The following is a 23,774-nucleotide window of genomic DNA, read 5'->3' as shown; positions in this document are numbered from 1 at the left end:
AGATCCCACATGCCACAACTAAAGACCCCACACACCACCACTGAGACCTGGAATGGCCAAGCCAATAAATCATACTTAAAATAAGAGTAACTCTTCCCTCAAAGCAAAAGGCAAAGGTCAGAAGAGTCTCTCCTGATACAGGTCTTTCTGAACCTCCCATCAGTTCTTCGAAGCCCCTCACCCACATGTTTGAAAGCAGTTATAGTACTGCGAGTAAGTCATGATTTACAGAAAGAAACAAATTTTCTTTGCAAAAGCTCCTTGCTCATTCAGCCTGGGCTAGAAGATTAATATCTATGGAAAGTGAAAATTCCTAAGAGTCTGCCTCCAAACTCCAGAGGGGAAATGGGAGCAAATCCACAAAGCACACGTGCTTTGTCATTCACACCGTCTGACTCTTCTGTGACCCCATGGATGGTAACCCACCAGGCTCCTCTATCCATGGGATTCTCCAGGCAAGAATACAGGGGTGGGTTGCCGTTTCCTCCTCCAGGGGATCTTCTCAGGGATGGAACCCACATTTCTTATGTCTCCTGCATTGGCCAGTGGGTTCTTTACCGTCAGTGCCACCTGGGAAGCCCAAATCCATGAAGAGGTATGGGCAGAACAGGTTTCAGCACATAAAGATGGGAATGGAGCATCTGTAGAGAACCCTCACAGAGCCAAGGGGGCATGTAGGACCGTCCCAGGCACACAGGCCCAGCAACTTTTATTCTGTTTTGCTTTGGAGCCTCTTTCTATACAAGCAGCTGGATGCACCCAAAATCAGCACGTTACCAATATTCCATCTGCCCCATCTCATGTCATGCTGAGACAAAATACCACACCACAGGAGAGCTTTCCTTGCCAGATCATCTTCCCTGAATCAAGGACTGGCCATGGCATCCCTGGACAACCCCATATGCATGTGTTTTAGAGCTCCTCCTCCTCAAGGTATCCAATTCACCTCACTCAAGTATCAGGGTGTCTAGGAGGGAGAAACAGACTAGGAGCCCTGTGGATGCACAGCCAACCCAAGCCCAGGCCCAGAGGAGGACCTGACACATTTCTAGGTAGGCTCTCCAAAGTCCTGAGCCTCGTAAGGATCCAGGCCCACAAGAGGAGGGCTTTCTGGCTCAGCTCTAAGGATAAAGGCATGATGAGGACATTTCCATAAAACAGGAAGTCAGTCCATTTCACAAGCCCAGCACTGGGGTCAGGAAATTCCTCCCACACTGTACTTCTATGGTTGCCATAATTTGAAGACAGAGTTCACCTTCTGCTATTTTCAAACCCTCCTATCTAGAATCAAGATAGACACTTACAATGTTCTCAAATAAATATTAAAAGTCCTAGTTCGGGCAGGTTTGATTTGTATTACACAGTAGCAGATCTTAGAGAAACAGACAGAGTCTTGACATCAGGACAGAAGGCTGAGTTTGGCCTCTTTGGGTTTTAGCCACCTCATCTTAAAACAAAGGAATTGGACCTGCAGGTCCATAAGGAACTTCCAACTTTAGATCCTATGACTTGAATGTCTACAACCGGCCCTAATCAGGGAGAGATCACTGGCTTCCCAAAAAGATGAGAAGGATTTCAACCAACAAACCTAGTCACCAAGGTTTTAATACATGTAGGAAACTATTCATTCCATGATCAGCTGCAGGCTTGGAGTCAGGTGGCAAAGGCACTAATCACTCTGTCAGTAAGTTGAGCCTGTGTGGCCCATTCCCAATAGAAGCACTTGGAGGGCTGGGTTAGAATTTTTTTGTTCCTGTTCCAGGGTATTTGAGTCCAAGTGATCTGCAGCACACATTTTCTGAAACCAGCCATGTGAGCCCGAACCCTGGAAACCACAGAGTCTTAATTATATTAAACCGAGAACAGCAAAAGCCACAAAGCCATTCATGGGCGAGTAAGTGGGAAAGGAAGACCGAGGGAGAAATTCAGTAGCTATTTTGAAAAACAGGAAAATTTGCTTGTCTGTCTCAGTGACAAAGTAGCTGAGTCACTGAATCGCTCATGATCTCAGGCAACCCATGAGCTTTGGTTGAGTCTTCACTCATCTGTCAGCTACTCTGAAAAGTGGAATGGTAGGATACTTGGACAAATTCCAGAAGGTCTGGATCTGCAAAAAAAAAGATGTAGGAATTTTGAAAGGAGGGAAAGGAGAAGAGGGACATTTTTTTAGAGCTCGTAAATTGAAGATGAAATCATCATAAAGAACTGCCCGTGAAGCAATGCCTAGTAATCCTGCACTCAGGCAAAGCTCAAATGCCAGAGATGCTGTGAGATCAGGCCTTTGAAGGGAGAAGATCACCTAAAACTATTCTAAGCACAGACAACAAGAGGCTAAGCTGAAGAATTTGCTTATGAGGCTTGATAAAGACCCAACACATTCATCTTCTCCGCTTGTCAAAGTGTTGGAGCCCAGGTGAAGCATCTGGCCTCTGAACACTGAGGCCCCATAGAATTCTAGGCCCCTAGGAACTCCTGCAGAGAAGGCAATGGCACCCCACTCCAGTACCCTTGCCTGGAAAATCCCATGGACAGAGGGGCCTGGTAGGCTGAAGTCCATGGGATCGCTAGCAGTCAGGCACGACTGAGCAACTTCATTTTCACTTTTCACTTTCATGCATTGGAGAAGGAAATGGCAACCCACTCTAGTGTTCTTGCCTGGAGAATCCCAGGGACGGGGGAGCCTGGTGGGCTGCCGTCTATGGGGTCGCACAGAGTTGGACACGACTGAAGTGACTTAGCAGCAGCAGCAGGAACTCCTGAGCCTGAAGAGCATCAATTATAACATGAGAACCCTGCAGAAAGCCTGAGAGGACATGGATGTGATGGGAATATTGAAAACGTCCTCGGTGAGGGTTAGACCAGCAGGGTCCTGAACAACACATTTCCTGACCTCCTGACTTCTTGGGAAAGCTCCAGAGAAATTTCAAGTGAATGATTTTGGCCTTTTCATTTTTTCTTTTTTTTTTTTTTTTTTTTTTTGTCCACAAGGTATGTGGGATCTTAATTCCTTGACCAGGGATGAACCTGCAATCCTTGCATGGCAAGGCAAAGTCTTAACCACTGGACTGCCAGGGAAGTCCCATACACTGAGGTTTTTAAGGCAAGAGAGGTCAACAGAGTTTAAAGTCCTGAAAGATAAACTGATGCTAACAGCAGAAATTGCCATTGTTTTTACAGAACCATAGGTCCACCCTAGAAATGAGGGCACAAAGGTACAGGAGGAATTGCGACATGGACCAAACACAGGCTCTTCTAAGGTCATAAGGTGAGCCAGTCCAGCAGTCCATCTTTGCTGCAATAAATTTTCCTACTTAGCAAATTTAGAAAGCTCAAAGAGAGCTCTAGTGCAGATAAACAAACTTGTTCACAGGAGAACCAGCTAGTGAGAGCGAGCTCACCCAGGCCTTGTGTCATTCCTGCCCCCCCCCCCACCAACCACCATTCTATAAAAAGCTCCCCCATAAATTCTAAAGCCCCATAAATTCCAGCTGAATGGATTATCAAACCAAATACTGGAAGCCTAGCTCTGTCTCAAATAGGAAGCGGAGTCTGAATGTGAATGCTGCCTGTCACGTCCCCTCAAACTCAGATCTTTCTCTTCTGCCAACCTCGGGCAATCCTCTAGACGAATCTAAGGAAGAGATAAAAGATGCCGTGTGCGCCTTCCCTCCAGTGAGACACTCTCCTCTCTCAAGCTGACAGCTGCTGCCTTTCACTCTCTTAGCATGATTCCTCTCCCTCCAGGCACCTCGGTCTCTCACACAAGAGACTTCAGGGAGATCTACCACATCATTTCCCAGACATGTTTAGACATGATAGAACCTCACATGTGAAGTTCTTGGTAACAAGGAATAAGATAATAAATAGGAAATACCTACAATAGCACCCGGGCTTTCCCAGGTGGCCCAGTGATAAAGAATCCGCCTGCCAATGCAAGAGACACAGGTTTGATCCTTGGGTCAGGGAAGATCCCCTGAAGGAGGAAATGGCAACCCGCTCCAGTATTCTTGCATGAAAATTCCATAGAAAGAGGAGCCTGGTGGGCTATCCAGTCCAGGGGGTCACAAAGAGTCAGACACAACTGAATACATACACACGAAATAGCACCCACTCAGTAAATGTTGGCTTTTATTAATCATCAGATAGGTTATTCAAAATATATATACTTTTTTTTAATTGATGAAGTTCTTTTTAATTAAGAGTCTACCATGGTCTGGACACTTGGGTTGGGCCAATGGAGAACAGCAAAATAAATATAATTTGACTTCTACCTTCAGAAGGTTGAGAATTTCAAGGAGAGAGAAGACACACAAACATGTGTGTGCGTACTCAGTCATTCCAGTTGTGTCTAACTCTTTGCGTCCCTGCGAACTGTAGCCTACCAGGCTCCTCTGACCCTGGGATTTCCCAGGCAAGAATGCTGGAGTGGGTTGCCATTTCCTTCTCCAGGAGAACTTCCCCACCCAGGGATCGAACCCACCTCTCCTGCCTCTCCTGCACGACAGGTGGATTCTTTACCACTGAGGCACCGGAAAAGCCAACATGGGAGTCAAATCTGGTATGTGTTAAAGGGAAATGTGAACAAAGCGCTGGAGGAGGGAAAATTCCTTCCCGTGAGGTGCCTGAAAAGTGGGGGGAATTTCTCCCTTTCAATAAGACCGTGATGCCCTTCCAGAGGGAAGGAAGCACCTGAGGAAAAGATCCAGAGCAGAACAGGGAATCCATGTGTAGTGGTATCTGACTAGAGAGATGAGAGGGGGACCAAAAGGTAAGGAAGGAGATGGAGATCAGGGACATATTGGCTTTTTAAAATTTATATATATATATTTCTTAACACACACACGTACATATATATGGGCTTCTCAGGTGGTTTAGCAGTAAAGAATCCACCTGCCAATGCAGGTTCAACCCCTGGGTCCGGAAGAACCCCTGGAGAAAGAAACAGCAACCCACTCCAGTATTCTTGCCTGGAGAATCCCAAGGACAGAGGAGTCTGGCGAGCTACAGTCCATGCGCTCACAAAGAGTCAGGCACAATTCAGCAACTGAACACACACACACGTACTGGCTACACTCCATGGTTTGGGCAATCTTAGTTCCCTGACCCCCTGCATCGGAAGCATGCAGTCTTAACCACTGGACCACCAGACGAAATCTCCCAGGACACATTCTTAATTGCTTTGAAGTTGGGGAAGGCCAACTGGAGGACTAGAGGAGCCATCTAGGTCTGATTAAAAATGGCTCAGAGTAAAGCGACGGTCAGGAGGAAACAGGTTCAAGCTGACACAAATCTATGGCCCTCAGACCCTGCCAGCATGGAGGGTATTTGGGAAGTGAGGGAGGCCTGGAGCAGCCACCTCCTCTGGGAGGGAGGGTTGGCGAGAGGCCACAGAGGGTGAGTGACATTGCTCGGCATGCCCCTTCTCTCTAGAAGGTGTGTAGCTTGTGCCTCTGTCGTAAATCTCCCCCTGAGTACTATCTGGAGACAGGGTTTTATTGGAGGACAGCTGCATAACTAATTTTAGGTTTGCACTGGAGAAATAGGGCAGGTTTAATCTCCAGGGCAGGGAGGAGTCACAGAAACGACGCTGAGCATCTGTTCTCGCTGAGGCATCTGAGAATAACTCTCCCGGAGCTTGCCAGCACTTGCAAGATGACCCTCAGTAGAGCTATTCGGACCCCCTGACATGTTACTGCATCCCTGGAAGACTGTTTCAAACCCCCGGGTTCTAGCATCCCAGTGGACTTGAGTAGAACCCACTGGGGTATGCCTAGTTACTATTTGGGACACGGAGTTCATGGGAGAAGGTGAGTGATGGCAGAAACCTCCCATCTGCATGTTTGCCTCTAGCTTTGCTGACTGATCTGAAGCAGGCAGCCAAGTATCCAATTGCATTTATATTCCTAACGAGGAACAACATTAAAGCCCAGCAAAGCTTCTGAGATTTTTGGCACCTTCTCTCTTAATGCCCACAACAAACCTAGGAGGTAGGACTTGATATTCACACTTTGAGAAATGTGAGAGTTAAGAAAGGATAAAGGACTTGCCAAGGAATCAGGTAGAAGGAAGGCTAAAAGGCAGGTCTTCTGATTTTAGCACATTTCTTCTTATTGTGCTGCTGGAGGCTGGAGGTAAGGCAGAAAACGAGGCAGCCTTGAGAAAGAATTCAAAAGCAGAGGGAACAGACCTTTATTTAGCCTTTAAGAGGAAATAGTCACTCAACAGAAGAGAAAGACTCCCCTATCATTAAGCAAATTGGTCCATGAGTTTAGAGGGTCACTGAAATTTAAATAAACGTTAAATGCTTATGATTGTCTTACCTATGGTGGTTTTAGAAATCACATGCTGGAAACAGGTTGTGTAACATACGACAATGGTGGTTTAAGAGCAAAGGCTCATGTATCAGACAAGGTTTAAATTCCAGCTCTTTCACTTAAATCCCAGCATGTTACTTAATTTCTTTCAGCTTCCTTTTTTCCCCCCCCCCTGTTAAAATTGGGGACAGTAATAGCACCTGCCTCTAAGAGGAAAGGATCAAGTGAGATAATGCATGCTAAGAGCTTAGCACGGGGCAGAGCACATAATAAACGCCACGGCAATGACAGCTCTATTGAAATGGCTGGTGGAAAAGCCTCTCCTCCATGGAGGTTTGGTTTTAATTTGGCGTTTGGCTCAAGAAGGGGAATCATTTTGTCTAACTTTTCCAGAACAGGCCAGAAATGCAGGAATAGGCCAAGGTCTCTGAAAAGTCTGTGTCATTGGAAACATCCACCACTGTTAATCCCTGGGGTTACTTTCCCATTTTTCTACACACCTTGATTGGATCTGTGCTTGAATTCTACTCCTTCTGCAGGAGAAAAAGAGAGGGCAGCAAGCATAGTCTCTGAGAAGGGGCCTTCGGTGCTTTAATGTTTACTCCCCACCCCCCAGTTTGATATAAAACTATCAGGATCCCATACAGGAAGGGCTAGGGGCCTAGGGAAGCCAGGGAGGACTTGCCTAGAGAAGCTCTCTAAACAACATGGTACCCAAGTGAACACTGAGGGGTACTGGTATGTGGGTGGGCCCAGGAGACGCTGCTAGATTTTCACATGATATAGGATAAGTACCAAATATCCCTGAGCTGTCAAAGAGATGCATGGAGACAACAGCAGTTTAGAAGAGTCCTGGAGGGGCCTACCCTGGTTGTCCAGTGGTTAAACTTTCACCTCCAAGCGCAGAGGTGGAAGTTCGATCCCTGGTCGGGGAGCCAAGATCTCACATGTCACGCAGTCAAAAAATCAAAACAAAACAGAAGCAATATTGCAACAATTTCAATAAGGACTTTAAAAATGGTCCACATCAAAATAAAAAACTAAAGCAATCTTTAAAAGGAAGGGGAAAAAAAAGAGTTCTGGTGAATAAGGCAAAAAGATACAGCTCATGGATTATTGACCAAAGACCACATTAAGACTGCACATGTCAGCAGCAAAGGCCTACAAACCATGATAAAAACCGAAATATCCAAATCAAATATATTCAAATTGAATAATGAAGTTTAAGAGGGAAATAAAATGTATTCAATAATTACAGAGAAATCAAGAAAGTTAATAATTTGTCACTGAGCTTGTGACTCTAAAGTTCTGTACTTAACTAAATGAGGATTCTTTGATAGAATTTAGTTGAATTTCATTTTGCAATACATTTGCACTTCAGAGATTTTTCAAATGAGGTACACGCCACACAGACTCTCAAAAAAGAGATGGTCTCCAAACAAAAACGGATCCCTAGCCAAATCAGTTTTAGAAAAGGGTATATTCTACCTGGAAGCTTCCCTGGTGACTCAGTGGTAAAGAATCTGCCTGCCAATACAGGAGACTCAGGTTTGATCCCTGGGTTGGGAAGACCCCCTGGAGAAGGAAATGGCACCCCACTCCAGTATTCTTGCCTGGGAAATCCCATGGACAGGACCCTGGTGGGCTGCAAACCATGGGGTCGAAAAGAGTCAGACATGACTGAGCAACTAAAGAACAATGAATACACTACATACCCATCTTGAATATTCTGAATATGTGTTGGCTTTACAAAAGCTCTGAGAAGTCTTAGAGTAAGGAAATGTACCTGACTTTGTTTAACCCAGTACTTCTCAATATATCTGATGAGTAATTTTTTTTTGACTGAGATATGATGCTTTTCACTCTAGGAATTGCTAGTGAAGAGAGGTGCAGGTGAGAATGGATGATAATGGCATTAGTGTGGTGACCCAAGAGAAAAATAATCAGGTAGAAGATGAGGTGAAGATTGATGCTGGGATGCAGAAAATATCATGGCTGGGCATGGAAATGCTCCTTTGCCAAATGACCCCATATATCTTGGAAATTGGCTGAATTTTTTCTAATATTCTTTCAAGGTCCTTGCTGAGTCACTCCCATAAATGATGGATCTTAATGTTTCTGAATATCTCTAAAGCCAGCGTGTCTGACCATCTCCCTTTTTTTCAGTTTGTGATTCACTCCACTCCAGCAGGCAGGACCAGGGAGAACAGGCAGTTTCACTTCCCAATCATAAAAGCACATCTCAAAGCTAGCACGCAACCAGAATTTCATATCCGAGATTTAACTGGCCATCGCTTCAGAGACCCTGAGAACATTTCATTTCCCTGTCCTTTCTGGACTGTCTTTAAAGGGCTGTACTCATCATGGTAGAGTTGCTGTGATTAAAAGAGATACCTGAACGCTTCAGGTAAAAAAAAAAAAAGGACTTTTGAGTCAGACAGATCAGGCTGAATTCAAATCCCAATTCTGCCTTTTCCTGGTATTGTGATCTTGGGGACTCTCTCCACATTTGAGTTTCCTCATCCGAGAATGAGGATGGTGTCATACCCATTATGTCACATCTATTCAGGTTTGCTGTGACAATCAGAGGAAGGGGTGCATGGGTGGAGATGGATGGGAGTTGACACAGGAGAAGGTCACTGTACCATATCTAAGGCAGACGTCATAGCCACGTCAACCAATCCCCATTAGAATATCTTTGCCATCCCCATCTCTGTATGTACTCAAAGGGGGAAAAAGTACTAAAAAGTGCTCAGTACCTGATCACTCGGGTGTGCTTCTGGGTGTAAGGGGTGATGACCTTGAGAAGCAGTTCCATCGCTCCATTAATCCCCAGCATGGCTCCTGTGGTGACTGAGAAAAACAACAACGCACTAGTTACTGACCCGTCTGGACCAAGCATTATTTTCAGCATCACAGACTGAGCCCAAAAGAAAGATGAGGTCCGTTACCTTTCCTACCAAAGGCAACTTAAAAGTAGAGAAAGTCTATGGTCTTTCATCCCTGGCTTGGAAGTTAAAGATACCTGAAAAGCACACATTATCTTCCCATACTATCTTTTTCTCAAAGGGGGCCCAAGCCATGAAATTTCGTTTTTCGTTTTCCGGTGGCCCATTGCCCTACACCACTGTATTCAGGGGGCGGGCAGTATAGTTACTTTACAATGTTGTGTTGGTTTCTACTACACAGCAAAGTGAATCAGCCACATGTATACATTATCCCCTCTTCCTTGGATTTCCTTCCCCTTCAGGTTACCACAGAGTATTGACTAGAGTTTCCTGCACTGTACTGTCAGTTTTCATTAGATATCTGTTGTATACATAGCAGTGTATATATGCCCATCCAAATCTCCCAATCCATCCCATCCCCTCTTCCCCCTTGGTATCCAGACTGAAGTAAGTCAGAATGAGAAAAAACAAATATTGTGTATTAATGCATATATGTGGAATCCATTGTATTTTTAACCGGAATAGTCAAGCTAATTGCTGAGCAGAAGATTTCTCTGTAAGTAGATTTTTGGCTTTCTGGCACCTTCAGATCAAGCTGTTTCACCCACTACCAACTTCCCATATGATACATACATGCATGCACACATATATGCATGCACACACAGACAAAATGACATTCACACACGTGTGTGCGTGCACACACACACACACACACAGGCAGCATCTTAAGAAACACTTTCTTGGATACATTTTGCTGTTTGGAGAGTTTACAATGAAGAAAAGTCGTAAGTGGATGGGTTAAGGGTCAGTACAACTTGGATTTACTTCTTTAAAACTTTAAGGAACAACTTAACAAAAAAGATAACACCCTTTCTGTTCCATGCCAATTCCAAATTCTCCTACAACTTTGCATTTGGATCTCCCAACACTGAGGCTATGGCTTGACTATGCTTCTATCCATTAGTTGGTCCTGCTCAGAGGTAATTACCAGAAATCTTTGCCTTTTTGTACAGTGGATGGTTAGAGAAACATAGTGAGAACTCTGAATAACAGAAAGAGACTCAAAGGGGTATGTGGCCAACCCAGTGGCTTCAGGTAAGTATTTTGGATACAAAAATGTCACTCTCATCTTCAATGATGCTCCAGCCTCTCCACAATATCTCCAGCACCCCACTCCACTCAGTTCACTTTAGGAAGAGCTCTGGTCACATCAAAAAATAAGAGGAATCTACAGGATACTAAATGGAATCAGTTTGGCTGGGGGCAAAATGTTCAGTTAGGAGAAGGAAAGAAGGCCATCTTCCAAGGTGTGACTCTTTTTTTTTTCCTTTACTGCACTGTTGTAGTGAAACAGAGCAGGATCCTATGGTCCTTGCCCCCTCCCCACTTCTGTCTATGGAAAAACTTTAACAAAAGAAAAAGTTTAATCAGAAAAGTGAGAAAATGCAGAAGCAAAGTAAAGCTACCAAAGGAAACCAAATAATAATAGTTTAGTCAATAAGCAAAGTCAAGGACTTTTCGTTCCTTCTTAAGAGCTGATGATAATATAGTGAGCCATATCCTGTAAGCTGTCTTGTAGATGCTGAAATTCCCACCAGGTGGAAGAAGTTAAGTACATGATGACCAGACTGTAGCCATGACATAAGCTGCCACAATTCCCAGAGTTGGCCTCAAAAAAATGGAAACAAACCGAACCTGGAACTAAAGATTAACTAACTGTACTCAAAACAATCAAGATGACACTGGTGGGACCACTGATGATCAGTTTCAAGATGGCTGTTAGAGCCAGCTGTGATGTTTCTGCATGTCGGCCCCTCCCTCAGCCTATAAAAGCCCTTCACCCCTGATTGTCAGGGTGGGAGGTGGGAGGAGGGCACGGAGTCCATCGCTGGACTGGCATCTACCCTCCCCCTCTGGTTGCCAGCATCCAAAATAAAGCAAACTTTCCTTTCTGCCAACCTGGTCTCTTTGATGGCTTTTGAGTGGCAGGCAGCTGGGCCCCATTTTCAGTAACATGCTAAAACAGAGACCTAGTGCCTTGTGCTTTGGGCCAGCTTTGTTCCAGGAAACATGAATGGCAGCAAGGGGGCCATGGAGAAGCAAAGAGAGAGAATCAAGGGAGGTTTATCCTGGCTTGCTCCAAGCCTCAGGAAAGGAGAAAAAAGGGAAAACTGGAGTCTCCAATATAGTTCATCCCAGTACAGTCCACCAGAGAGAGACTGAGGCTGATGTCTTAGTTACCACGAGAAGTGCATATTCCTGGAACATCCACTATGTGTCCATTCCTCCTGAGGCTAGTACAGGCGGTCACTGCCTGGATCAAAATTCAAGAATTTGGCATCCGAGTTCTGTCCATCAATTTTCCCTCCCAAGGCTACTCAGTCTGTACTTCTAAATTGGGAAAACATGCTGGAGTAAACTCCTGGCAAGTAATTCAGCAAAACTCTAGCATTAAGTACAGTTAGGGAGGAAATAGTTTTAAGAGCGTGAATTCTAGCATGGAAGGCTTTCAACTTGGAATTGAGAGAGAATAACAATAAAAAATCCTCACCAAGTTCTTCCATGCTGGATGACTGCCCAAGGTTAGACCTCTGGCAGGTCTATAAACATCCCCATTGGCCATGTGAAAGCTGCTGAAGGGTTCGCTGGCTGTCACAGAGCCATTCTGGTTCCAGCCAACTTCTTTTGCAGATAGGAGCTGTTTAGAAAACTTGCTGGAACATTTGATAGTGGCTAACAATTCACCAAAGAGACAGAAATCCATGGGCTTCATGAACTCTGCTTGCCTCTCATCAGTAAACTTGATGTGTAGAGACTGATCATATATTTTTTTAAATATCTTATGAAATAGTTTGTACAGTAAATGTTGTCTTGGAATAGGAGACAAATGGCCATTTCTTCATATCCATAGGCAAATCTCAGCATTTTTCAGAGCTCCCTGCTAAAGGAATTCTTCAAGATCTCTATAATCAATGTATATAATGAGAGTAGGTTATTCAGTTTAACTATTCTTTACAACAGTGGTCCCCAACCTTTTCAGCACCAGGTACCAATTTTGTGGAAGATAATTTCTCAACAGACTGGAGTGGGGGGTGGTTTGGGGATGATTTGAGTGAATTACATTTATTGTGTACTTTATTTCTATTATTATTCCATCAGCTCCACCTCAGATCATCAGGCATTAGATCCCAGAGGTTGGGAACCCCTGCTACGAAACCAAAATAAGATATCTCAAACCTCATGCTGTTGGAAAGCTTCAAATGGGAATGACATACCTTCTGCCTACTCATCAATAAGAGTTGTCCTTTATGCAAAGCCACAGCCTCTCACTTAGAATTTCCTTTTTTTAGAAATTGATTTGGACAGATTCTTTTAACCTCTCTGAAATATTGTCTGATTATCTGGTCAACATACACAAATGTGAATGAAGAGTCTATCTGTGAACACAGAGTCAAGCATCTATCTCATTATTCCCTAGAAATATTGCCTTTTGATGGGTCCTCCATGCTTATTCACTTCCAAGCTGGTTCAGTGGTAAGATGAGGGTTCATTCCCTGGGTCAGGAAGACCTCCTGGAGTAGGGAATAGCAATGCACTACGGTATTCTTGCCTGGAGAATTCCATGGACAGAGGAGCCTGGTGAGTCACAGTCCAAAGAGTCGGACATAACTGAGTGACTGGTCACACACAGACACGTACACACAGGCACATACCACACTTACTCCTGAAATCAACCAATGAAACATGTCCCTACTACTTTGGTAGTTCTGAGGATGGTTACAGAAAAGGTCACCTATTAATTCCCTGTATGGGCATGCTTCCTATTATCTCAAAGGATTGAGGGAAAAGAGGAAAGCAGAGAAGCAAACACTGCCTTAGCAACTGTTGTGTGATGAGCTTACCCCTGAACCTGATCTTACTTACCCATCCACCAAGTCTATGAGGTCTTATTACAACTCTGACTTTACAAAGGAAGAAACTGAGGTTAAACAAGTTAAGTGCCCATGTCATATGACTCAAGAAATGAAATCAGAGTCAAGTTCAGGTCTTATTGGCTCTAAGCTCACATTCTTTCCTCTAGAGAGTATTATATCTAAATAATTGCCACTTTCTTTCTGCAGAAAAGGAGCTTAGAAAAGAGAAATAAAATCTATGTTCATTATACTGAAATAGATGGTACAGAATCTAATCTATTAATAAGAACTGTCTCTGTGTGGAGAGTGGAATAAACACAACTTTTGCAGTTAGAATCTCAGCCCTCATGACTTACCTGTGTGAACTCAAGCAATTTCTTCACTCTTCTAAGCTTCCTTTTCCTCTTCTTAGCTATCAGACGCTAAGTCTACATACAGGATTGTTAACGATACTCAGAAATAATCCAAATTAGGAGATGGCAAATAACATCAACACTTCTGCTATGATACATCAAATTACCTGAAGGACCATGTTAAGACACGATGGGAGACAAACTTGGGTAAAGGATGTCATGATCTATGCATGACTTCAAGGACATAGTGGAGAGATTTGTGATGTGAGGGCTGCTCTTGACAGCTGTAACACATTGCACTGTGCCTTGGATGTAAGGACTCAATAAAGCCTGCCTTCCCCTGGAATAGGTCTTTTTCGCCTTGTAGTACTGACAGAGAGATGTAGAGTGCTAAAATGAGTAGCTCCCAAGGGAAGATGTGATGGACCTCTCATTTCAAGAACTGATTCAAGAGCTCTCCAGGGACACTGACACAGAGAACAGATTTATGGACACGGGGTGGGGGGCTACAGGGGGAGGAGAGGGTGGCACGTATGGAGAGAGTAACATGGAAACATACATTACCATATGTAAAATAGATAGCCAACGAGAATTTGCTGTATGTCTCAGGGAACTCAACCCGGGGCTCTGAAACAGCCTAGAGGGCTGGGGTGGGAGGGAGGTGGGATAGAGGTTCAAGAAGGAGGGGACATATGTACACCTATGACTGATTCACGCTGATGTTTGGCAGAAACCAACACAATACTGTAAAGCAAATACCCTTCAATTAAAAATAAATAAAAGGAGAAAAAAAAGATTCTCCACAGCTGAGGAGGAGACAAAGAAATAACTTCTCACCTCTACAGCCTCTAGAATGTGAGGCTCCTCGTGGTTTATTTATCTTGTTGGGATTGCGTCTGTCCTCCACCCAAGCCCTCCTTCCAACCATGCTCCCAAATGGTTTCCAGGTGCTCCAGCCCAGATCTGGAAGCCACCCCAGAGAGCCACAGTTGAGTTGCTTACCACTCGAGGCAAAGACACGCAGAGCCCAGAGACAGTGGAGGAGGTTCTGGCTGTGGCACAGGTTTTTCCTGGCCAGAATCAATGTCACATCAAGTGCTTCCAATTCCAGGGCCTTCTGTCCAAACTTTTTATCTGTGAACACATATCAATCCATCTTCATTGTGTTGCACATTAATTCTGACAGTTGTATGCTACGTGGGGGAGAGGACAGCAAAGATGGTGGAGGGAAGAGGATGGTCATGGCAATGAGACTTTTCAGATCTAGTGGAAAATGCTAAAGTATGTCTCCATTGGAACCAGATGGCTCAAAAGAGCCCATCAAGTGTACTCATACGGACCATTATTCTTCAAGTATTATTTACATGAAGCCTTGTGGGTTGTATGACTCTTATCCCCTTATCCCCTGTATGTAAGAATGCTTCTGGTTGTTCTCAAACATGAGCTAGATATTAGTTGGGTATAAATTTATTTCTTTAAGACAGTTTTAGAATCAAGGATACTTAAGTGACGTAACTTGGGCTTCCCTGGTGGCTCAGTGGTGAAGAATCAGCCTGCATTGCAGGAGATGTGGGTTTGATCCCCAGGTTGGGAAGATTTCCCTGGAGAAGGAAATGGCAACCCATTCCAGTATTATTGCCTAGGAAATCCCATGGACAGAGGTGGCTGGCAGGCTATAGTCCAGGGGCAATTGCAAAGAGTTGGACACAACTTAGCAACTAAACAAGTCACATAAATTCAAATATAGTATGTGGACCTTGATTGGATCCTTCCCTGAGCATGTCTGTAAAAGGCATGCTGGGAACATTTTAGAGAAACTGGAATGAATATAAATATGCTTGTCTTATTAATTTGCTAGATTTGTGATTATGGTATTGTGATTATATAAGAACATGTCTCTCTTCAAAAAATTCACTTAAAAGTGTTTAGGAGTAAAATGCTATCTCTAATTTTCCTTAGACTACTTCAAACAAACATAAATAGGTTAAGGAAATATGATAAAATGTTAACAATGGTTCGATCTAAGTGATAGGTATATAAGAGGTCATCATTCTATATGATAGAGGACTTTACAATAAAAGGTGAAAACACAATTTCAGAAAATAATATTTTCTCCCCAGATTTCTCGAAAATATTGATCAAAATAAACCTGATATTCAGACTTGTGGATGAGTCATTATTATTTTAATAATAGTGAATAAGCATAAGAAATAAATAGAAAGTACTTTTTATTCTATGCTCCTGGTTTTCACAGGATAACAAATGACTATGCCACCTGTCACATTTATCTCTGTCCTTTCCAAAGTGCAATGCCCAAATCATGTTTGTGTTAGCAAGAATACAGTCACTATCAGATTCATCACAGGTAGAAATGAGTAAAACAGGTAACATCCTAAACCTTAATTACCAATATTTATCTCTGAACCAAAGGACACCAGCAAAGAGACTGTGACTGAACTCATATAACCCATTCCCTTTATCAGAAAAGAAAGATACCCATCCTGCTCCATTCATGAGCAGCCAATCTCATTGCTGATCTGTTCAGCTCAGCCCCTGACAGCTTGAATGCTAACATGGAGGATTATAGTCTTTGATGGCAGAAGGAATGGTGATGTAATTATGGCAATGGTAATATTTGGGGTCTATAACTTGAAAATCACTTCCCTGGTTCATCTCTTTCTCCTATAAGACCTACATGACTCTTATTTGTCAAGCCTCTGACCCTACATGCAAAGCAGGTGACATACAAGCTTGCTTAATCCTTACTGCGAGTGATCCAAGAATTACATACTGAGACCCAGTTTGTCAATGAGAGCCCAATGGTAACTTGCCCAAGGTCGCACAAGGTCACACTGCTAATAAGCATCAAGCCAGGGCTTCCCTGGTGGCTTAGATGGTAAAGGATCCACTTGCAATGCAGGAGATCCAGGTTCAATCCCTGGATTGGAAAGATTCCCAGAAGAAGAGAATGGCAACTCACTCCAGTATTCTTTCCTGGAGGATTCCATGGACAAAGGAACCTGGCGGGCTACAGTACACAGGGTCACAAGAGCCAGACACAACTAACAACTAACACTTTCACTTTCAAGCCTAAAACCCAAGTCTGAGTCCCCAGCCTCTGCTATTTAGGGTGTATATCATATTTCTTCTGTCTTCCTGGAGTTCACTTAGCCCACTCTTGGTTTCATTGACTTCTTCTCATCCTTCAAGATTAGGCTCAAATGTCACCTCTCTCTGTCTACACCATCATAGAGGAACATCACCCTTTCTTCTCCTTCCAGTTACTACCTAGTTAATTATCATTGTCTGCTATTATCTAGCTAATTATGTTCTTTCTACCCTCCCACACTTGACTGTAATTCCTGCAAGAGCAGACCCCCTTATCGGTCTTGGTGACAGTGGCATTCCTATGTGCCTAGAACAGTGCACAGCCCTGGGAGATATGCAGTAAATATCTGCTGAGTGATCAGTGAGGGAATTCTAAGTGTTTTGTCTGGAACATGCTCCTGCAGGCTGAGGCCTGGGTCTCAGTCATTGTTTGTGAAATGTTGAAGGGACTCAAAGCAGAGTTCTAAACGTTGAAAGGAAAGAGTAACCCCAGAGCCCTGTGCCCTCAGCTGTTGCTGCCTTCACAACATTCAGAGGAACTGAGCTTCTTGACTGTGGTCTGTATGAAGTGTTAGTGTTAGCTGCTCATTCCTGTCTGACTCTTTGTGACGCCATGAACTGTAGCCCGCCAGGCTTCTCTGTCCATGGAATTCTCTAGGCAAGAATACTGGAGTGGGTAGCCATTCCGTTCTCCAGGAGATCTTCCCAACCCACAGGTCGAAGCTGAGTCTCCTGCATTGCAGGCAGATTCTTTACCCTCTGAGCCACCAGGGAAGCCCTGTGGTCTAAGACTGCACACAATTAGAGCTTGACTGTTATGACTAATTTGTAACATTTACATGCAGCCTGGGTGCCGAGGCTTTTTCAACTGTGCTCCAAAAAGTCCTAGGGTTTTAGGGAAGTGTTTCAGGGTCCGTGAGGAAAGAGAATTGGGTGTGGAGTGTAAGTGGAAAGAATTCTAAACCCTCATCTTCGCTTCAACCAGGGAAGCACCACTTCTATATGACTTCTTTGGGTTTTTCTAGTAGTTCAGTTGGTAAAGAATCTGCCTGCAGTGCAGGAGACCCAGGTTCAATCCCTGGGTTGGGAAGATCCCCTGGAGAAGGAAATGGCAATCCACTTCAGTATCCTTGCCTGGAAAATTCCATGGACAGAGGAGCCTGGTGGGCTGCAGTCCATGGGGTCACAGAGAGTTGGGCACAACTGAGCGACTGACACTAACACTATATCACTAGTGAGTTGAAAACTGTCCCTCCAGAAAGGAGGGGCGGGGTGAATTGGGAGACTGGGATTAATGTATACACGCTATTGATACTGTGTATAAAATAGATAACTAATGAGAACCTACTGCACAGCACAGGGAACTCTACTCAAGGCTCTGCGGTGACCCAAATGGGAAGGAAACCCGAAAAAGAGGCGATATATGTAGAGCTAATTCACTTTGCTACACAGCGGGAACTAACACAGCATTGTAAAGCAACTATATTCCAATAACAAATTGTCTTAAGCAATGGCGTATCCGTGCCCAACTCTTTGCGACCCCATGGACTGTAGCCCACCAGGCTCCTCCGTCTATGGAATTCTCCAGGCAAGAATACTGGAGTAGGTAACCATTCCCTTCTCCAGGGGATCGTCTCAACCCAGGGATTGAACACCAATATCCTGCATGGCAGGCAGATTCTTTACCGTCTGAGCCAGCAGGGAAGTCCTTAATAAACTTAACAAATGATTAAAAAAAATTTTAATGATAAAAGATAACTGGCTCCCCAAAAGTCATGTCTGCCTGAAATCTAGGAATGTTATGTTATTTGGAAACAGTCTCTGCAGACTTAACTACTTAAGTAAGGTCACACATACTTGAGCATGCCCTAAACACAGTGAGGATTTAGGGAGGGCTTCCTTGGTGGTCCAGTGGTTAAGAATCTGCCTGCCAATATGAGAGACATGGGTTCGAGCCCTGCTCTAGGAAGATTCCACATACTATGGAGCAACTAAGCCCATGCACCACGACTACGGAGCCCGAGCACCTAGAGTCCCTGCGCTGTAACAAGAAAAGCCACCGCAATGAGAAACCCATGCACTGTAACTAGAGTATAGCCCCCTCTTGCTGCAACTAGAGAAAAAAACCTGCACAGCACAAAGACCCGGTGCAGCCAAAAATAAATAAACAAAAACTTTAAATAAAGTGATTGAAAACCTCCTTGGAATATCTCCTCTCTGTCCTCCATATGTCTCATGCCCCAGGTAGTCCATTCCTGCTCTGGGTCCGGTCCTAAGCCCCCAGGTACCTGGGATGTGCTTGCCTGCAGGGCGGGTCCTGCCATCATCACCTAGCTGTTCGCCCATAAAAGCTTCCCAAATCCTTCCCATGATAACATCCCCAGATACCCTTCCAGCCATCCTTGGGTCTGGGGGAGTGGGTACCTCGGAGGCCAACTTTGGCCAGCAGCCGGAAGAGCGGCAGGAGGATGACATAGTCCGGAGAAGCCGTCCTGGCTGTTTCCACCAGGGTCCGCAGAAGAGCTTCACTCCCACCCTTGCTGATCATGTAGCGGATCCTCCGGTCTGTACCTGAGGGGGCGAGCAGAGGGGCCCTGAGTCTCACGTAACTACCCTCCTGTCCTTGGAGCAGGAAGCAGATCTCACGGCAAGAGACTGAGCAGGTATTAATTCATCTCATCTCAGAAACAGTAAGTGTGGAGTTCATGAAGCATCTTGTGTAAAGTTGTGCTGTTAGGTAAGGGGCCAGGGGTAGGGGTGAGGGGTGAGAAATGGAGAAATAATGAATAGTTGAGAACATACAGCCGGTATACTAAACAGAGCCTAAACTCTGCTTTCCTAAGACTCTATGAAGTCTCAATATATGTGTGTACTTGTGTTGCATGTATTTGTGATGTTTAGTCACTAAGTTGTGTCCAACTCTTTGCGACCTCATAGACTATAGCCTGCGAGGCTCCTCTGCCTGTGGGGATTCTTCATGCAAGAATACTGGAGTTGGGTTGCCATTTCCTCCTCCAGGGCATTTTCCCAACCCAGGAGTCAAACTCACATCTCATGAGTCTCCTGCGCTGGCAGACAGATTGTTTACCACTGAGCCACCTGGGAAGGCCCACACCACATGTAAAGAAATATCATATAGGCTGATGTATAATCATATAGTTTATTAAAGTAAGAATATCAGTATCCCTCAGCTATTAGGTTTGAATCATCTATTAATATAAGAAGGTTTGGTTTGATAGCCTATCTAGAATAATTTCATGAGTGGTATTAATGATTATTTTGTGCTGGCCTTCACTAATTGATGTGAGGGACATATGGAAATGAGCGGAATAATCCACTGAGAAACAAACACCCAATCACATATCTAGGGAGTTTTGAAGAAGGTCTGGGCTAAGGTAAAATATGTTGGCCTTTCTACCTTAGAGTAGTTTTAAACAGGGCCCTCCCCCATCACCCCAGGATAAGCCCAAAGGCAGTGGTTACGTTTCAACCTGGAAGGGGACCCACCTGATTCTCTATGCTCTTGAACCAAGGTGGTCAACAGGATGGGAGATTATAATCAAAGAAGACTCTGATTTTTCATCCTCTACTAAAGGGGCAATAATCAGTACCTATTTCAGAAGACGAACCCTGTGGTTTCATTCTAAGAGTTCCAGACACCACTGGACCAGCCAAAGGCAGAACTATCCCAGAGAACAAATGGGCTTCACCTCCAGAGGGTGAAGAAGAATGTAGAAGAGGTGTCGCCCTCCCCCTGGAAAGCAGCACAGCTCGTGGTAAACCTCGATATGAGCGGACCCTTCCTTCTGAAACTGTAACCTGAGGGTCTGGGACTTTGGAGCGACGGTCACTGTGGTATTTCTATTTGGTACAAATGTGTCTTTCTAATGCAATGTGGCTGGCTTCATAGAAGTGGAATGCCCAAGAAGCTGTGTTTTCCAAGAACTTCAGGTGGAAAAGAGCTGATAGTTGACGACCACCGTAGTGACTTCTGTCCCCTTATCCCGGAAAATGTCATGGCTGACCACACTGCTAAGTCTAGGTCCTGCCTCGTCTTCCTGTCTCCACTTGACTCATGAAACAGAGCTGCCAACACCTGGCTCTCTAAATGGGCCATGATGAGGGAAGAGGGGGAGGTGAGAGGTCAAACCATGAGGGATGGAGGTCCTTGGCCCCAGAGATGAGATGTCACAGAACAGCCACCCAGAGTCTAAACGCCTCCTAAATCTGGGTCACTGTAGGGTGGGTGACATGATTGAAAAGCCCAAAGTACATCCATCTTATGGTGATTTTGTCTCTCACAGAAAGCTTGGAGCAAACCCCCAGGCCACACAGTTTCCTGGGAGACAGCGCATCTGCATGCCCCCCATGACCACCACAGGAGGAATGAGGTCATGACCTACTCACCAACAGAAAGCAGATCTCCAAGAAGCTGGAGGATGGTCAGGATGGACTCCCGGTCTGAGGAGCTCTGCAATGAAAGCAGAGAGCCATCTTTAAGAAGGCAGGCGAGGGTACAGCCAACTATGGAGAACCGTATGGAGGTTTCTTTAAAAACTAAAAGAAGAACTACCGTAAAACCCAGAAATCCCACTCCTGGACACATATCCAGAAAAGATGGAAACCCTAATTTGAAATGATAAATGCATCCCAATGCTCACTGCAGCACTATTTATAATAGACTAGACACAGAAGCAACCTAACTGTCCACTGACAGATGAATCGCTAAAGAAGATGTGGTGCACGCCTGCGTGCTCAGCCGCTTCAGTCGCGTCTGACTCCTTGCAACCCCATGGACTTTAATCTGCCAGGCTTCTCTGTCCATGAGATTCTCCAGACAAGAATACTGGAATGTACATGTTTCAATGCTGTTCTCTTGAAACATCCCACCCTCACCTTCTCCCACAGAGTCCAAAAGTCTGTTCTGTACATCTGTGTCTCTTTTTCTGTTTTGCATACAGGGTTATCATTACCATCTTTCTAAATTCCATATATATGTGTTAGTATACTGTAATGGTCTTTATCTTTCTGGCTTACTTCACTCTGTATAATGGGCTCCAGTTTCATCCATCTCATTAGATCTGATTCAAATGAATTCTTTTTAATGGCTGAGTAATATTCCATGGTGTATATGTACCACAGCTTCCTTATCCATTTGTCTGCTGATGGGCATCTAGGTTGCTTCCATGTTCTGGCTATTATAAACAGTGCTGTGATGAACATTGGGGTGCACATGTCTCTTTCAGATCTGGTTTCCTCCGTGTGGATGGGGAATACATGTAAATCCATGGCTGATTCATGTCAATGTATGACAAGAAACACTACAATGTTGTGGAGAAATTAGCCTCCAACTAATAAAAATAAATGAAAAAAATAAATTAAAAAAAAAAAAGAATACTGGAATGGGTTGCTATGTCCTCCTCCAAGGGATTTTCCTGACCCAGGGGTCAAACCTGCATCTCCCGAGTTGCCTACATTGTAGGCAGATTCTTTACCACTGAGCCACAGGGAAAGCCCAAGAAGATGTGATACATCTATACAATGGAATATTACTCAGTCATTAAAAATAATGAAATAATGACATTTGTAGCAACACGGATGGACCTAGAGATTATCATACTGAGTGAAATATGTCAGAGATAGACAGATACCATATGATCTTACATGTAGAATCTTAATAAATGACACAAATAAGCTTATTGACAAAACAGAAACAGACTCACAGATATAGAAGACAAACGGATGGTTACCAAAGGGGAAAGGTCGGTGGGGGCGGGGAAAATCAAGAGTTTGGGATTGACATGTACATACCACTATACAAAAAACAGATAATCAACGAGGACCCACTGTATAGCACAGGGAACTCTACTCTACATTCTCTGGTAGTCTAAATGGGAAAATAATTTGAAAAAGAATAGATGCACATGTATGTATAACTGAATCACTTTGCCGTATACCTGAAACTAACACAACATTATAAATCAACTCTGCATGCTAAATAGCTTCAGCCATGTCTGACTCTATGCAACTCTATGGACTGTAACTCACTAGGTTCCTCTGTCCATGGGATTCTCCAGGCAAGAATATTGGAGTGAGTTGCCATTCCCTCCTCTAGGGGATCTTCCCAACTCAGGGATCAAACCCACATCTCTTAAATCTCCTACATTGGCAGTTGGGTTCTTTACCACTATCACCATCTGGGAAGCCCATAAATCAACTATACTCTAATATAAAATAAAATTTTTAAAAAGTCCTTCTGCTGAGAAAGAGTTTCTGCAATGAAGAATGGCTAAAGGGAGACTCCCCTGGTGGTGTGGTGGATAAGAATTCACCTTCTAATGCCAGGGACTCGAATGAGATTCCTGGTCTGGGAACTAAGATCCCACATGCCTCAGGGCAACTAAGCCCATGCACCACAACTAGAGAGAGGACCACCTGCCTCAAGTAAGACCCACAGCCAAATAAATAAATATTTTTTAAAAAAGAAATGGCTGCATGGTTGCTCCTTAAATAATAACTGAAAAGGACTCACCGAGTGAAGCATCTCAGGGGCTCTATCTCCATATTTAGCCTTCAGAAACTAGCAACATCAGCAAAATGGGCAAAAGAAAACACTGATAGTTTAGGCAGAAAGGGCAAATAAAAAGGGGCTTTGTAGGCCAGGGTAGCAAAGCCTTCACTAATTTCAGGAGGCTTGGATTATTGTTCAATCCAGGGCAGAGAGCAGAAATAGAAATCCACCAACATGCTCAGATGGAAAGACTTCCCTGACTCACAAGGATGAAATTTTATTTTCTCAAGAGACACCTGGGGTAACAACAAATCTCATGATATAGCTCTATGGGATATTTGCAATTCTTGGCACGCTCCCCTTTGTTACACAGGAGAGAACACCAAGACTCAGAGGGAGGGAGGACTTATTCAAGACCTCTGTGGTGATCCACAAAGCCAAATCCAAAGGACAGCCCAGGCCAGGCTCCCAAAAATCAGGCCAGTGTCATTGCATGGTAATACGTTAATTTTCTAGCTCTCAAGAATTTCTTTACCTATAAGTTGCAAGTTTGCATCCATAAATATCACCTCTCCAAAGCCCCCACTCTCCAACCCCTGGTAAGCATCATTCTATTACACTTTCTG

The 23,774-nt window shown here is 44.2% G+C and overlaps 1 protein-coding gene across 1 annotated transcript in view; it reads right to left on the bottom strand.

The window, feature by feature from the left end:
• The window catches only part of AGBL1 (AGBL carboxypeptidase 1), a 595,368-nt gene extending 576,168 nt beyond the window's left edge, over positions 1-19,200 (bottom strand). Inside the window, exons 1-3 of the mRNA XM_070477529.1 lie at positions 19,062-19,200; positions 14,532-14,663; positions 9,074-9,167 (exon numbers count right to left, since the gene is read on the bottom strand). Of these exons, the coding sequence (XP_070333630.1) occupies positions 9,074-9,167; positions 14,532-14,663; positions 19,062-19,185 (350 nt within the window). The 5' untranslated portion in view covers positions 19,186-19,200. The remainder of the gene's footprint in view (positions 1-9,073; positions 9,168-14,531; positions 14,664-19,061) is intronic.
• Positions 19,201-23,774: the final 4,574 nt, after the last annotated feature.

Source organism: Odocoileus virginianus, chromosome 16, assembly GCF_023699985.2.
Source record: "Odocoileus virginianus isolate 20LAN1187 ecotype Illinois chromosome 16, Ovbor_1.2, whole genome shotgun sequence".
NCBI lineage: Eukaryota > Metazoa > Chordata > Mammalia > Artiodactyla > Cervidae > Odocoileus > Odocoileus virginianus.
Note: the sequence above shows the minus strand (reverse complement) of the source record. Positions and strands in the feature narration are given on the sequence as shown.